The 14,193-nt window shown below is 36.3% G+C and overlaps 2 protein-coding genes across 2 annotated transcripts; both read right to left on the bottom strand.

Annotated features, from left to right (window-relative positions):
• Nucleotides 1-2,341: 2,341 nt before the first annotated feature.
• On the bottom strand, nucleotides 2,342-2,926 carry LOC115965266. The gene has a single exon (XM_031084437.1). The coding sequence runs from the start codon at nucleotides 2,924-2,926 to the stop codon at nucleotides 2,342-2,344; it is 585 nt and encodes a 194-aa protein (XP_030940297.1).
• Nucleotides 2,927-10,441: 7,515 nt separating this feature from the next.
• LOC115965361 (2-alkenal reductase (NADP(+)-dependent)-like) lies at nucleotides 10,442-13,593 on the bottom strand. Its single transcript, XM_031084560.1, has 5 exons — nucleotides 13,318-13,593; nucleotides 12,867-13,041; nucleotides 12,224-12,390; nucleotides 11,215-11,297; nucleotides 10,442-10,950 (listed from the first exon to the last, which is right to left on the bottom strand). The coding sequence occupies exons 1-5, from the start codon at nucleotides 13,552-13,554 to the stop codon at nucleotides 10,572-10,574; spliced, it is 1,041 nt and encodes a 346-aa protein (XP_030940420.1). The 5' UTR covers nucleotides 13,555-13,593; the 3' UTR covers nucleotides 10,442-10,571.
• Nucleotides 13,594-14,193: the final 600 nt, after the last annotated feature.

Below are 14,193 nucleotides of genomic sequence, written 5' to 3'. Positions count from 1 at the left end.
CGTACTCTTGTGTTTCCTTCTGCATGTTCAGCCACCAGTATCCCTGAGTGAAGGCCCTGTGAGACAAGGATCTGCCTCCCGTGTGGCTTCCACAGATCCCTTCATGTAGCTCCTCCAAGAGTAGCTCTGATGCCTCAGGGTGTATGCATAGTAAATATGGCCCCGAAAAAAGAGTGCTTGTACAACTTTTGGTCCTTGGACAACTAAAACTGAGGTGCATTTCTTCACACTTTGTCAGCCTTAGACTTTCCCTCGGGCAAGATATCCTCTTTAAGGAAGAGCATGATGGAGTCCATCCAATCAGGTCCCACCCTAATTTGATGAACATAGACCATTTCTTTCTTCATTTTAGCAGGTTTGCACAAGTCCTCAACAAGGATAACCCCAGGCAAGCTTTGTGCCAATGAGGATCAGCATGGGTGTTTCCATTTCTAGGGATGTGCAGTAAATTGAAAGACTCAAACCCTGATTGTAAGTGCTTAACTTGACTCAAATATTCTTGGCCTCCAATTCTCACTTTACCTGACCTACAACCAATCTTGAATCTAAGAAGATCTCTACTGTTTTTCCTCCCATTTTCTAAACCATAGCCATTCCTACCAATAGAGCCTCATACTCAGCTTCATTATTTGTAGCCGAGAAGCCTAATCTTAAGGATTTCTCAATAGTGATCTTCTCAGGAGATATCAAAACTAGCCCCATTCCAGATCCTCTTTGATTTGCTACATCATTAACGTATACCCTCCAGGACAAAGGTTCTTGCAAGGAGACCATGCCAACTGATTTTTCATCCATGTCCTACTTCTCTATTTCCTCTTCTAATGGGGATTCAGTAAACTCGGCTACCAAATCCGTGAGGACTTGGCTCTTGATAGAGGCGTGAGGCATGTATTTGATATCAAAAGATTTTAAAATCGTACCCTACTTAGCAATCCTACCCGTGTAATCAGCACTTCGAAGTAGGGATCGAAGCGGAAGTTAGGTTAAAACAACAACGGTGTGAGATTGGAAGTAGTGAGAGAGTTTACGTGTAACATGTACTATTGCCAAAAATGGCCTTCTCTGGTGGTAAGTAACGAACTTCTGCTTCATGCAAAGACTTGCTCACGTAGTAAACTAGCCTTTGTACGCCATTGTCAACCCATATCAGCATTAGGCTCACAGCATGGGAATCCACAGCAATATAGGCAAACAAAACTTCATCCACCTTGGGCCTGGTCATAACAGGTGGCCGGGAAAGGTATTCCTTAAGCTGCTGGAACGCTAAGGCAGACTCTTCAGTCTACTCAAATCCCTTCCACTTATTCAACAACTGGAAGAAAGGTCTGCACCTGTCTGCTGACTAAGAGATAAATCGGTTTAAGGCAGCAGTCATTCCTGTTAGTTTATAGACTTCTTTAGGATTCTGAGGTGGTTGTAAATGGTTAATTGCCTTAACCTAATCAGGGTTGACCTCAATTCCATGATGAGTGACCATATAGCCTAGAAATTTGCTTGATCCTATACCAAAGGAGCACTTGGAAGCATTGAGGCGCAGTTTGTGTTTCCTTAATATTTCAAAAATATTCTCAAGGTCTCCCACGTGCTCGGACACCACCTTGCTCTTCATTACTATATCATCTTTATAAACCTCAATATTTTTGCCTAATTGTGTCTCAAACATTGTGGTCATCATCCTCTGATAGGTAGACCCTGCATTCTTCAATCCGAAAGGCATCACTTTGTAGTGGTAATTTCCAGTAAGAGTAACAAAAGCTGTCTTCTCCTCATCACCCAGTACCAATGGTATTTGGTGGTATCCTTGGAAGACATATAAAAAACTCATTCGATGATGACCTACAGTTGCATCCACTAGCTTATCTATCTGAGGCATGGGGAAAAGGTCCTTTGGACAGGCCTTGTTTAAATCTGTGAAGTCTACACATACTCACCACTTTCCATTCTTCTTCTTCACCACTACAGTATTGGCTAGCCATCCAGGGTAAAACACCTCTTTAATAGCTCCAGCCTGCTTAAGTTTAATTACCTCGTCCTTAACAGCATCTGAATGGTTCTTAGATGAGCACTGAGGTGGTTACTTTTTGGGAATGATGGATGAATTGACGTTCAAATGATGGCAAATGAAGTTCAGATCCACTGCAGGAGTTTCATGAGCACTCCATGCGAATACATCAATATTCCTCTTAAGAAACACTATCAGCTCTTCCTTCTCCCAAGGAGGTAGTTAAGTTCCGAACTGAAAGAACTTCTCCAAATCATCATCTACAATAATCTTCTCCAACTCTTCACACTTTGTTGCCTCTAATGCCTCATCTAGGGGTAACACCAGCGTCTTTGATTGCTATAAACCCTTATCAGTAGAGGCCGAGGACCCAGCTTTAGGCTGATGCATAATTGCAGCCACCAAGCACTGCCTAGTCACGTACTGACTCCCAACCAGCTTCTCAACCTGATCCCCGGACAGATATTTCACTTTCAAGTAGAGGGTGGAAGAAACAGCCCCCAGGGCATGAAGCCAAGGTCTTGCCACAATGGCAGTGTAGGGAGAGTAAGCATCAACCACAATGAAGTCCACCTCCACCACCTCTGAACCTGCCTGCACGGGTAGTCTAATCTGGCCCCTTGGGATAACAACTTTACCATCAAAGCCCAATAGACGTAAATCATAACCTATCAAATCCTCAGGTTTCAAGTTTAGCCCCTTATATAAATCAGGGTACATAATTTCTTCCCCACTGCCTTGATCCACCAACACCCTCTTCACATCATACCCTCTTATCCTGAGGGTGATCATTAGGGCATCATCATGTGGATGTATGGTGCCCACCTTGTCCTCATCCGAGAAACTTAATACTGGTTGGATTTCTATCCTGACTCTCTTCGGCTCAGAGTTGGAGTTCTCAGCAAGCGGCTGAGCTACAGACATCACCCTAGAGGGATGAGAGCCAGTCCTCCCTGGAGCAGTGAGGATATTAATTATGCCCAAAGGGGCTCTTGAAGAAGCATCTCTCCGAGGTCCCAATCCTAACTGGTCCCCTTGCCCGCTAGGTTAATGTAAAAATTGCTTTAACCTCCCCTCTCTGACCAGCTGTTCCAGATGATTCCACAAGGTTCTACAATCCTTCGTGGTGTGCTCTCGCTCCTGGTGATACTGGCAATGAAGACTTTGATTGTGCTTCATAAGGTCCCTTCCCATCTTATTTGGTCATTTAAAATATGGCTCATTCTTGATTTTTTCCAAGACTTGGTGTACTGGCTCTCAGAACACCATGTTAACCATTTGAGTATTGGCAGACCCCGATTGCCCAGCAAAGTCTCTTCGGGGCTGGTTATTAGTGTGTGTGTCCGACCTGAAATCCCTCATCTCTTGAAGGATAACCTTAGCCGTCCCTTTCCTTTGTTGTTGGTCCTCCTCGACCTGCTTATACTCATCAATTTGGTCCATGAGTTGACGTACACTGTTAGCAGGTTTCCCGCTCAAAGATTTCTTCAAACCATGCTTGGCGAGTAGGTTGACCTTGAAAGTTCTCATGGCCACGTCATTAAAGTCCCCATCAATCTCATTGAACATCTCCCAGTATCTGTCTAAGTACGTTTTCAAGGTCTCCCCTTCTCGCATGATCATAGACAACAGGGAGTCTAAGGGCCGAGGAACCCTACTGCACGTGATAAAGTGAGATCCAAATGCCCGGGTGAGTTCCTTAAATGAATCAATAGAACTTGCTCCCAAGCCATCAAACCACCTCATTGCCACAAGCCCCAGACTGAATGGGAACACCTTGCATATCAAGGCCTCATTCTTGGGGTGCACAGCCATTCTTTGGTTGAAATGACTCACATGCTCTACAGGGTCTGTTCTACTATTATACATGGTGAACGTTGGCTGAGTGAATCGTTGAGGGAGTCTTTCTCCTTCAATTCTGCGTGTGAAAGGTGATCTGAACATTTGGTTTAACGCCTTACTCATAGCGTTGTTTCCCAAGTCCTTGCAAGACGAGCTCTTATTTCTACGCCTACGGTGATAATCCTCATCACACAAGAAATATTCATTAGGGGGAGTCCTTGAACTGGGTCTATAACTGCCATCCCCATCATCACTAGAAGAACAATCAAAATGGGAAGGAGTTCGCCTTCGCCGTTCGCGGCGCAACTTCCTCTTCAAATAATCAATCTCTAGTTGCCTGGTTCTAGTGTTTTCCTCATGAGAGACATGACTCCCACCTTGTGACTGGCTCCTACTGGTATAGGTGGTATGCACACTAACTTCTCGGTCCCTTCTCTGCTTAAGATTGAGGAAATGATATTGCATTGGGACCCCATGGATTCCTCTTGGTTTGGACCTGAACCTACCATAATTGAACGTTTAACTCAATACAGCACAAGAATTCCAACAGACAGCGCCAATTGTAAGGACACAATTTAGTTCCTAGGCCCAAGAGGTAAAATGATCTAGGTCCAAAGAGTCCAATATAATGAATTTGTAGAGAATGGGTTAGAAAACTAGGTTCTAATGAGTTGAGTAATAATTATAATGGATCCAGATCACAAGAAAGGAAAGATGGACTGGTTTTATTTAAAGAGAATCGTCCTCGGCACAGTTCTTGTATATAATTCTTGATTTTGATTACGAGTACAGTTCTTATTATTATAGTATTCTTCCCATAATGTTTGATCCCCCTATCTTGAGGGTGTTCTTTCTATTTTATACTATCTTCCTTCTTTCATCTCTACCCTCCACGTATAGATTAGATTGTTGGTGTTGATCCTTATCCCATCAGCACCTTCTTGAAGTCTTTGGGGAGTAGCTGGAAGGCTGAAAATTACTATTCAGATATCACTTCCTCATTAATGTGGCCAGAGAGTTAGCTACAGAATATTCAATGCGGTGGTAGCAGCTTTCTTTTAGATATTTCACAGCTCCCATTTGTCCTATATGTTCATGATACGTATCTTTATCAATAGAATTTCCTAGAATGTTACTCTGGATGACAGAACACACCTTCTAACCTCTCTTCGGCCTACCTTCCCCAGCCTTCTCAGTCGTGGCTTGCTCGTAGAGTTCTAAGTCTTACATCTTTATTATTGTTTATCTGTCCTTGGACATCTAAGCGTCCTCAGACAATGCCCAAGGCCTAATATACATTCTTGGGCCCCCTATCCCTATAGGAATTATATTGTGCATCTTATTTTATATTTTTAAGTATATCCATGAATATGCATGGGGTTACAAGCTAATTTTCTTTAATGTTTTAGATTAAAAAAAAAAAAAAAACTTATGGGTTAATGTTGATCTAAACTAAACTCCTGTCATACGTGTTTAAAATAGTAACTCCTTTTGATTGAGGTAGTTTTAATTCAATCCAATCTTGACTCTAATCAATTTTAGGTGAAACACAAATTCAATCACGTAAGAAGGAAAAAAAAAAAAAAATCAAATCTTACCTAATGTCTAAATTTTGGTCCTCTTCGCCATGACAAACTCAAACTCAATCATGTATACAAATAAATAAAAAAATAAAAAACAAAACCAAAATAAAAAAATCTTACCCGAAGTCTATTTAGGGTGTGTTTTAGCAATTTTATAGGATTTTAGGAGTACTTTGGTCATTTTCAAGTTTTAGGGGCAATTTGGTAATTTTAATTATTGAGTAATTGGGTGGGTTGGGATTTATCCATAATAATTGGGTTGAATTGGGTTTAAGTTAGAATTAATTAGTTAAACTAGTTTGTAACCTTGTGCATATGCATGGATATACTTAAAAGATATACATTAAGATGCATAATATAATTCTTACATATATAATTTAAATATTATTGATAGTCATTCTTATAATATTTAAAAAGTCTTGTAAGAATATTATTAAGTAGAAAATGTAAATTTTTCATTTAATTTTATATATTAATTAATTCTAGACTCTTTGACTTTTGTATCCAAATGGTCTAAGTCTGGCCAGGGAACAAGCAATCGCCGGCCTTGGATATTTCTCTCTTTCTCTTAGGGTCCGACGAACAACTCTGTTCTCTCTCTTTCTCCGTATACGGGTAAGCCTTCTGAATGTAATTTACCCATTTAAGCAGTTAGTGTTGTATTTATACTCCATCAATCTGTTTTAATGTTGTGATAGGAAGCCTCTCCAAACGATGCACCGTATGCTGTTTTAAAGATTAAATTGTATACGTGTCTGAATTTTAGATAGGCAGATATCCTATTTGTGAGCAGCTCCTAAATTGTAAGAATCCATTTTCTCTCAGTTTCTACTATTATATATACTACTGCTTAATCCGCGCAATGCGTGAGATAATTTTTAATTTTTTATGCCATGCTAAACTCATATTCACCACCAACACCACTGCATCACTGTATTGTAATAAATCTGACAAAAGAGATGCTCTAGAATTTGAAATTTACCATCTGGAGTTTGGGAGTATTTGGATTTTACATCCTAACATTTCATAATTTGGATTTTATACCCTAACTTTTAGGTATATTTGGATTTTACACCCTAAAATTTTAGAATTTGGGAGTGTAACATTCAAACACTTCCAAACTTAAGGAAGTAAAATCCAAATTCCAAAACGTTAGGGTATAAAATCCAAAGAGTGTAAAATCCAAACACCCCCAAACTTTAGGGAGTAAAATTCAAATTCTAAAACATCAGGGTGTAAATCCAAATACGCTAAACTTCAGAGGGTAAATTCCAAATTTTAAAACTTTAGGATATACAATATTCCAAACACCCCCAAACTTTAGGGGTGTAATTTGCAATTAACTTTTTTTTTGTACCAGAGATTTAGGGTTCAAAGACTCCAAACTGCTATTATTCTACAACTCCAAACATGCATGTTGCATGTTTTGTTCAAACACTTAATGTTACTTTATCAATAGAAATTGATAAAAACAAATAAGTTGTTGTTTCTATCAATTGAAACTTAGATGCATGTTGTATGTTTTGTTAAAACACTCATTAATATCTTATCTAAAATGCATATGTTGCATGTTTTGTTAAAACATTTATTCCTATTTTATCTATAGAAATAGATAATAATAAATAAGTTGTTGTTTCTATCAACTAAAACTTAAATGCATGTGGCTTGTTTTGGTAAAAACACATTTTATCTAAAGAGAAATTGAAAAGCCACTTAGCTCAACCACGACTTCTAAGCCCAATTTTTATTACACACACACACACACACACATATATATGATTTATGTACATATCAAATAAGTATTTGCATGATCAAATAAGACTGCGTCCATTTGCATTGTAAAAGGGCTAAATTAGGTTTTTCCTCTCTTGGGATCAAGAATAAGAGCCCACATGTCAAATTAAATTTCTTTAAATCATGTGTGTCTTTAGGTCCTAGTTAGTTTAATTGGTAAAGTCTCCAATGGTTGAATAAGAAATCTGGGGTTCAATCCCAACTTACACCAAAAACTGATTGGTATCTTGGCCTGATAATAAAAAGCTATTATCAGAAGCGGATGTCATAGGTTGAAACTCTATCTAAAAAAAAGTCTCTTACTTTTCTCTTTTCTTTCCTTTTTAGGCTCACTAACACTTTGACTCAAGTCATCTTTTTCTTTCTATTATCTTTTTTGTTTTTTTGTTTTTTAATTAATATTAGCTAGTTTATTTTGTAAAAAATATTTTCCTTTAAAAGAAACTTGTAAACAATTAAATTAGAACATTTTCATGGTTTCCACTTTCCCATTAGCTCAAGTTAAAGGTGTTATTGCGAGGAAGAAGGTGTTATTGTTGTGAAAGGTAAGGTGAAGAGTAGATTAAAATGTTTATTTATATATGTTTGAAGAAAAAAAAATATTATATATATATTAAAGAAATAAATAAATAGTCTTGCATTTGAATAATAAGTTAGTTAAAATAGAAAAGGTAGAGTTTCAATTTAGTAAAACTCGGAATGAGAAGTAGATTCATTGGATTAAATGAGGTAAGTTGTGTGGCTCAAAGAAGAAAGGAGGAATGGGCTTTTGAGATATCCACGCTTTCAACCAAACAAGCGTGATGGCTTATTAAGGAGACACTTTCACTATTCTACTGGGTGTATAAGGCAAGGTACTTCCTCCATTGCTCTTTTATGGAGGCTAAGCTAGGCTCAAATCCATCTTTTGTTTGGGGGAGCCTGTTGCAAGCTCATGACGTGATTATGGAATGTTTGGAAATTTAGACCTCGGTTGATATAATTAACAAGTTTTAAACCCAAATTGTTAATTAGATTTATTTTGAATAAACCTTGTTAAAACAAACTAACATCAATATCATGTCAATATCATGCACAGTGGAATAGTAAATAAGACAAGATATGATGACCTCGGAAAACCGATGAAACAAATTAGTTTCACAGTAAAAAACCTGGAGGAAATTCTTCCCAAAAAGCAATCCACTATAGTAAAGAGAAGTTTCAGATCTAGTATAAAACTTTTGTCCCTAGACTCTACAATCCTCGTAGATGAACTTACAGTAGAAACCTTCTATCGCTTCAGAATCTCTGAACTCTTCAATATATGAACGCCACTCTTTTGTGCGAATCCTAGTACGTGACTAACCAATGATGCACGGATCCCAATACGTGACTAACTCCACCAACTTGAAGAAGATGTTGGCTGCAAAGTTCTTCACTTCATCAACAATGAAGATCAAGAAGTACTTGATTAGAAAACCCTAAGATACAAAAGATGCAGTAACTACTTACAGAGAGAATAAGGCACTCGGTCACTTTTTTCATATGTTCTCTATGTGCATATCCTCTGTGACGGCCTTTAAAAGAAGCCTTATATATGTCTAGGGTTGTGAGAAAAAAAACCCTACACAAATATTTCAGCATGGGTTGAAAATCAGATCTGGAAATTCTGATCTTGTAAGTCTCGATAGATTCTTGATCTGTCGAGATTCTGTCGAGCTTTGTTCATTAAATCTCAATAGATATGTTTCTATCGAGCTTTTATCGAGAATCTATCCAGATTCTGTTTAGCTTCTATCCAGCTTTAATGAACAGCTTTTCTTTACTTGTTTTTTGGTCTAATCTTCATGGCTTTAACACTTAACTTAAACAACATGTTTCTTGAAGTCTTAACCCATCTTAGATCTACCCAATTATAAGTAAATTGTGTTTTGTCAAAGGATTAGCCAATTTACATAACATATGTTCTAACAAGTTCCACATAGGTGCTAACATGGAAGGGTCCATATGGGAAGTGGGCGATGGGAGATCCATTAGTATCAGCTCTCATAAGTGGCTACCACACCCCCCACGTTTCCGTGATGGGGCAAACAAAGATTTGAGAGTCTACAACTTGATCAGCGAGGTGACCCATCAGTGGGATTGAAGCATCCTCACTGCCACCTTCACTCAAGCCACAGTGGAAGATATTTTGAGGATTAAGGTGGGCACATTGAACACAAGAGATAAGTTGACGTGGAAGGAAAATAAGCCCCAGGAGTTTACGATGAAGACTGCATATCAAATGGCTCACCGGCTCAGCCATCCTCCCTCCGAGGAGCACTCCTTCGCTGCACAAGATTAGAGCCTGTTGAAGAGATTATGGTCCCTAAACATCCCTCTGAAGGTTCGAACATTTATGTGGAGAGCTTGCTGCAATGTTGTAGCTACTGATAGAGATATATATTAGACATATATTAGCCCAATGTAATAGGCCCAAGCCCAGTCCTACTTGTACTATATATCTCTAACACCTACAAAATCCAACCTTGTGCCTGGCAGAAAGTGCAGATTGACCCTAAGTGCTTCTTTTGCAACCAACAGGATGAAACAGCAGAGCATATTCTACGGGAGTGCCCGTTTGCCCGTAACGTCTAGGCTTTGGTTCGGGGTAAGCTGCAAAAGAGCAGTTCCTTGGCCGAGAATTTCTTCATGCTTGCACGTCATATGATATAGAGGCTTGACAGAAAGGAACTCGAGCTGTGGGCTATAACGTTGTGGTCTTTGTGGAACTCTCATAGCTGCTTCCAGTTTAAGCATGTTCGAACCCATCCGAATGAGATTTTTAAGCAGGCAGACTCGTTGCTCAAAGAATATCAGAGACTTGCCAAGTCCCTCCCCCACAGATGAAATATATGTTTACGAATATACCATGTTTTGTTTTGTTTTTGTTTTTTTTTTTTTTAAGTTTTGGTGCTTCTGGAGTAATAGGTCCATTGTTCTTTGGGCCAATTTCAGTACTGTAAAACTCCTGGGCCAGGCTTTCTTTTGTATTTTCTTTTGATTAATATACTTCTATCATTATTTCAGTCAAAAAACTCCTTTGGAGCTAGTGTGAATGCTATTAAACCAATGAATAGTTATATCTCTCCAAGAGAATAACAATAACTATTCCTTAATATATGTAGAATAATATTAAGAATTAATATATCTCAATAAATACAAACCCCTCTTTGCATATAATTATAAAAATAAAAAATCCTTAAAAAATAACATCTCATTTATTAATCTTCTCTAAATGTATATATATGAGATTGTGATACAAAATTAACCAATTGTCAAATACATGCATAGGATTTTATTCCAATTCATTCACTGTACCAAACTTGCTCTTATTCACGAGCAACTACAAGTACTTGTTTTCCAACATTGCGGCCACTAAAGAGTCCTAGGAGAGCTGCTGCCCCATTCTCAAGGCCTTCAGCTAAGTCTTCCACATATACTATCTTTGATTCTCTAATGTATGGCAATATGTGGTCTAAGAACTTGGGATAGAGGTGATAGTATTCAATAGCTGAAAATCCTTCCATACGAATTCGCTTGTATATGATAAACATCAAATTTTTAATCCCTTCTGGCTCATCAAGATTGTAGGTTGAGGTCATTCCACATCCAGCTATGCGCCCGTGGTCTCTCATGTTTAGAAGAACTGCATCAAGCATTTTCCCTCCTACGTTCTCAAAGTAAATGTCAATACCATTTGGGAAATACCTGCCATGCCAAAATAAAAACCAATAGTAACGTGTATTGTATTAATAAATAAAAATTTAGATAACATAATTTGTGAAAAATGACTTCTGAGAAGATAAATTTTTTTTAGTATCAAACAACTATGATTTTATATATTTTAACCCTATTTTGTAACATTAAAGAGAAAAATTAGAATATATATCATGTAGAAAAAAGTGAGCTTTAAAAGCTTATGGTGACATGTTAGATTGGTACCACGTGTGACACACGGTAGCAAATACTGACCTTTTCAAAGCAGCATTCAAATCATGCTCCTCTTTATAATTGAAAGCCTCATCAAACCCAAACTTGTTCTTCAATAAATCAACCTGATTGAAGACAATAAATAAGTATTCATTATTTCATTTAACAGAGGTTACATATGCAATTAGCACCATCTCTCCTTTACCAAGAAACAAAAAAGGAAAGTAATTATTTCATATGTGCACTATTTCCAGAACATTAGTAGAGACATGGCAACGTATTTCATGCCACTTGCTTTCAAAGAGAGAATTAGATATGAAAAATTAGATGGTGACTACAGAAAGTCGATAAATAGTCAGAAATTCAAAAAGTTCTAAATTCTCATCATGTTAGTTCAATATATAAATGAAAAATAATAAAAGTATTACAAGTTTCAATACTTGATGACTAGTGTAAATGGTTTCAAAAAACAATTATTAAAAAAGAAAAAAGAGAAATTAAAATGGTGATACATTAGTAGTTAAATTGTCACTGTCACGTCAATTTTCAATTATAGTTTGCTTTGAATTTGTAAACTAATATATCAATTTATGATGTTCTTATAATAAAATTCTAATACCTTGACATCACTTGTTATTTATTACACATGTATATGCCATGAACAATTTAAAAGCATACAGTGGTCAAAGGGAAAGCAATCGATCAGTACTAATTTCCAGGAAGCTACGCAACAAAAAGATTCCCTAGAAATTATATAACTAAAGGAATTATCCTGATATTACTTCTTCTTTTTTTTTTTTTTTTTTTTGAGGAATTAGGATTTTAGAATTAATTAATCACTAAAAATATATATGCCAATATTGTTATAAAAAATAAAAATAAAACAAAAAGGATGAGATATTTAATTTCTAAAAACAGAAAAGAAATATAGAAAAAATATATATAATTGAAACATGAGATTGCATAGTTTATTTTATGTTATCTATACAATATAATAAGTTACTAGATCTTTTTTAATTAAAAAAAAAAAAAAAAAAAAGAGTTAGTAGACCTTTTGTTGACTTCCTGCACTTCCAACCACATAGCAACCCGTTAACTTTGCGAATTGTCCAACCAGCTGACCAACTGCGCCGGAAGCAGATGAAACGAAGACATATTCTCCTTTCTTAGGAGAACAAATTTCGTAGAAACCAGCATATGCTGTTATACCAGGATAACCTGTATATGAACACATTCAAAATATGGAGGGGAACCCAAAAAAAAAAAAAAAAATCAACATGAATCTAATTTGTCAATCGTTTTTATATTATATGAAAAAAAAATATTATCTTCAGATTAAAGAAAAAGAAAAAGAAAAATATAATATGGATAAGATTTTATTTCTTATATTTAAGGGTGTATATATGGTTCAGATATATCTTATATTTATAATATTTAATCTAAATCTTGATCATTAGGATCCTTAATTCAAAAAGTATCCTCCTGATTAGTACAAGTGACAGTAAAAATACAAGCACATATGATGATCTGAAAAGTGAAAACCACTCACTAAAGAAAAAGGAGCACTCGCAATTATAAAAGCTGCCAAAATAACAATTTGTTATCTTGGAAGATTTTGTAGCCATAGTTGATTGGATAAGTTAAATATATATTGTGAGAGGCAAAATTAATGACCATTAAACCAAATAACTGACCAAGAATTCCAGTGTAATAGGAAAGTGGTACATCTGTATGGTGAATTTTTGTAAGGTTAGGTTCCTCGACTAGGCTGTACTCTTCCCATACTGCTGGTCCCCAAACAAAGTCACCTTCTTTGTAGTCTGGATGCCTGGAATCCAAAACCTTAGCCACTCCATGCCCAGATAATGCCTGCATGTTTGCACCAATTCATAATCGCTAGCTCAAAACTCAAAACTTATTACCAATCAATTTGCATTAATAGTCATATCTACATCATAATAAAAATGATCAATATATATATGGAGAGAGAGAGTCACAAAACAATTCACAAAAAATAATTCACAACTGTCGATGAGTCAAATTGTGATAGGCCCAAGTAAGAACGAATTAAAATTTACTAATTCAACTGTTGTAAAAATTGTTGTGTGTATTACTGTATATGTGTACACGAAAATAGAGGCTTACCCAGCCAGGGGTATAGGAAGTGAAGATCGAATCTTCAGCTCTATTCATGCGAATCCGCATAACAGGATCGCATGATAAGTAGAGGTTCTTCAACAGAACTGCTTTTGATCCATTTGGGATCTCCAATTTGATAGTACTAGTTTTCACGTACATGTCTGATTCTTTGGGAGAACCGGTGACATAGTCCCTCAATATCAGCTGCTTGTTGCTCACTTCCTTTCCAACACTAGCAGCCATTGCCTCTATATCTCTGTGTGTTTGTGTTTCGATATTTTTTTTTTCTTTGAAATGGTTGTGTAATGGTGGTGAAAGACTAAAATTTGTGAACAAAAGTCCTATTTGTAGTACACATATTCTTAATGTTTTATTCTGTATGAGTGCGTTTTTTAATTAAAACTAAATGTTTATGTTATTGTGTCACATAAGTCACTGCCTCATTGCTGGTTTGAAAGAAAAAATATATATGAAAAACGTCATTGATGATGGTTGGCGCTATACTTATTGAAGCGGAAAATGTCATTGTATTTAGTTGACCAATCATATTTCTTTATATAACATGACTAGGTAAATAAATAAAGGGAAATGTTAACCAATGTCTTTAGAGTATTAGTTTAGAAACTATTTTTAGTAACATTTTATAGAGAGAATAATAAAATAATAAATGTTGTTAATAGCTTTTTATATTTTTCCATGAAAGTAATGCCAAAACTTTTCGATTATAATTTATTAACGATTTCCATAAGAACATCCGTTAACATGACCCATAAATAAATGATTATAATATATTAAATGTTATGGGTTCCAATAATAGTAATACGTTAGTAGGATTGGAGTATATTAAATACCAATATTTTTAAGGTATTTGTTATTTTAAAA

Source organism: Quercus lobata, chromosome 10 (genome assembly GCF_001633185.2).
Source record: "Quercus lobata isolate SW786 chromosome 10, ValleyOak3.0 Primary Assembly, whole genome shotgun sequence".
Classification (NCBI taxonomy): domain Eukaryota; kingdom Viridiplantae; phylum Streptophyta; class Magnoliopsida; order Fagales; family Fagaceae; genus Quercus; species Quercus lobata.
Note: the sequence above shows the minus strand (reverse complement) of the source record. Positions and strands in the feature narration are given on the sequence as shown.

What these genes read in the sequence shown, in the direction of transcription:
- LOC115965266 (XM_031084437.1), bottom strand. Translation starts at nt 2,926, where the DNA reads ATGTCTGTAGCTCAGCCGCTTGCTGAGAACTCCAACTCTGAGCCGAAG.
- LOC115965361 (XM_031084560.1), bottom strand. Translation starts at nt 13,554, where the DNA reads ATGGCTGCTAGTGTTGGAAAGGAAGTGAGCAACAAGCAGCTGATATTG. An exon ending in GTGCAGGAAGTCAACAAAAG is followed by an intron (nt 11,298 to 12,223) that starts GTCTACTAACTC and finishes GTCTTCAATCAG; the next exon opens with GTTGATTTATTGAAGAACAA. An exon ending in TTGAATGCTGCTTTGAAAAG is followed by an intron (nt 10,951 to 11,214) that starts GTCAGTATTTGC and finishes TTGGCATGGCAG; the next exon opens with GTATTTCCCAAATGGTATTG.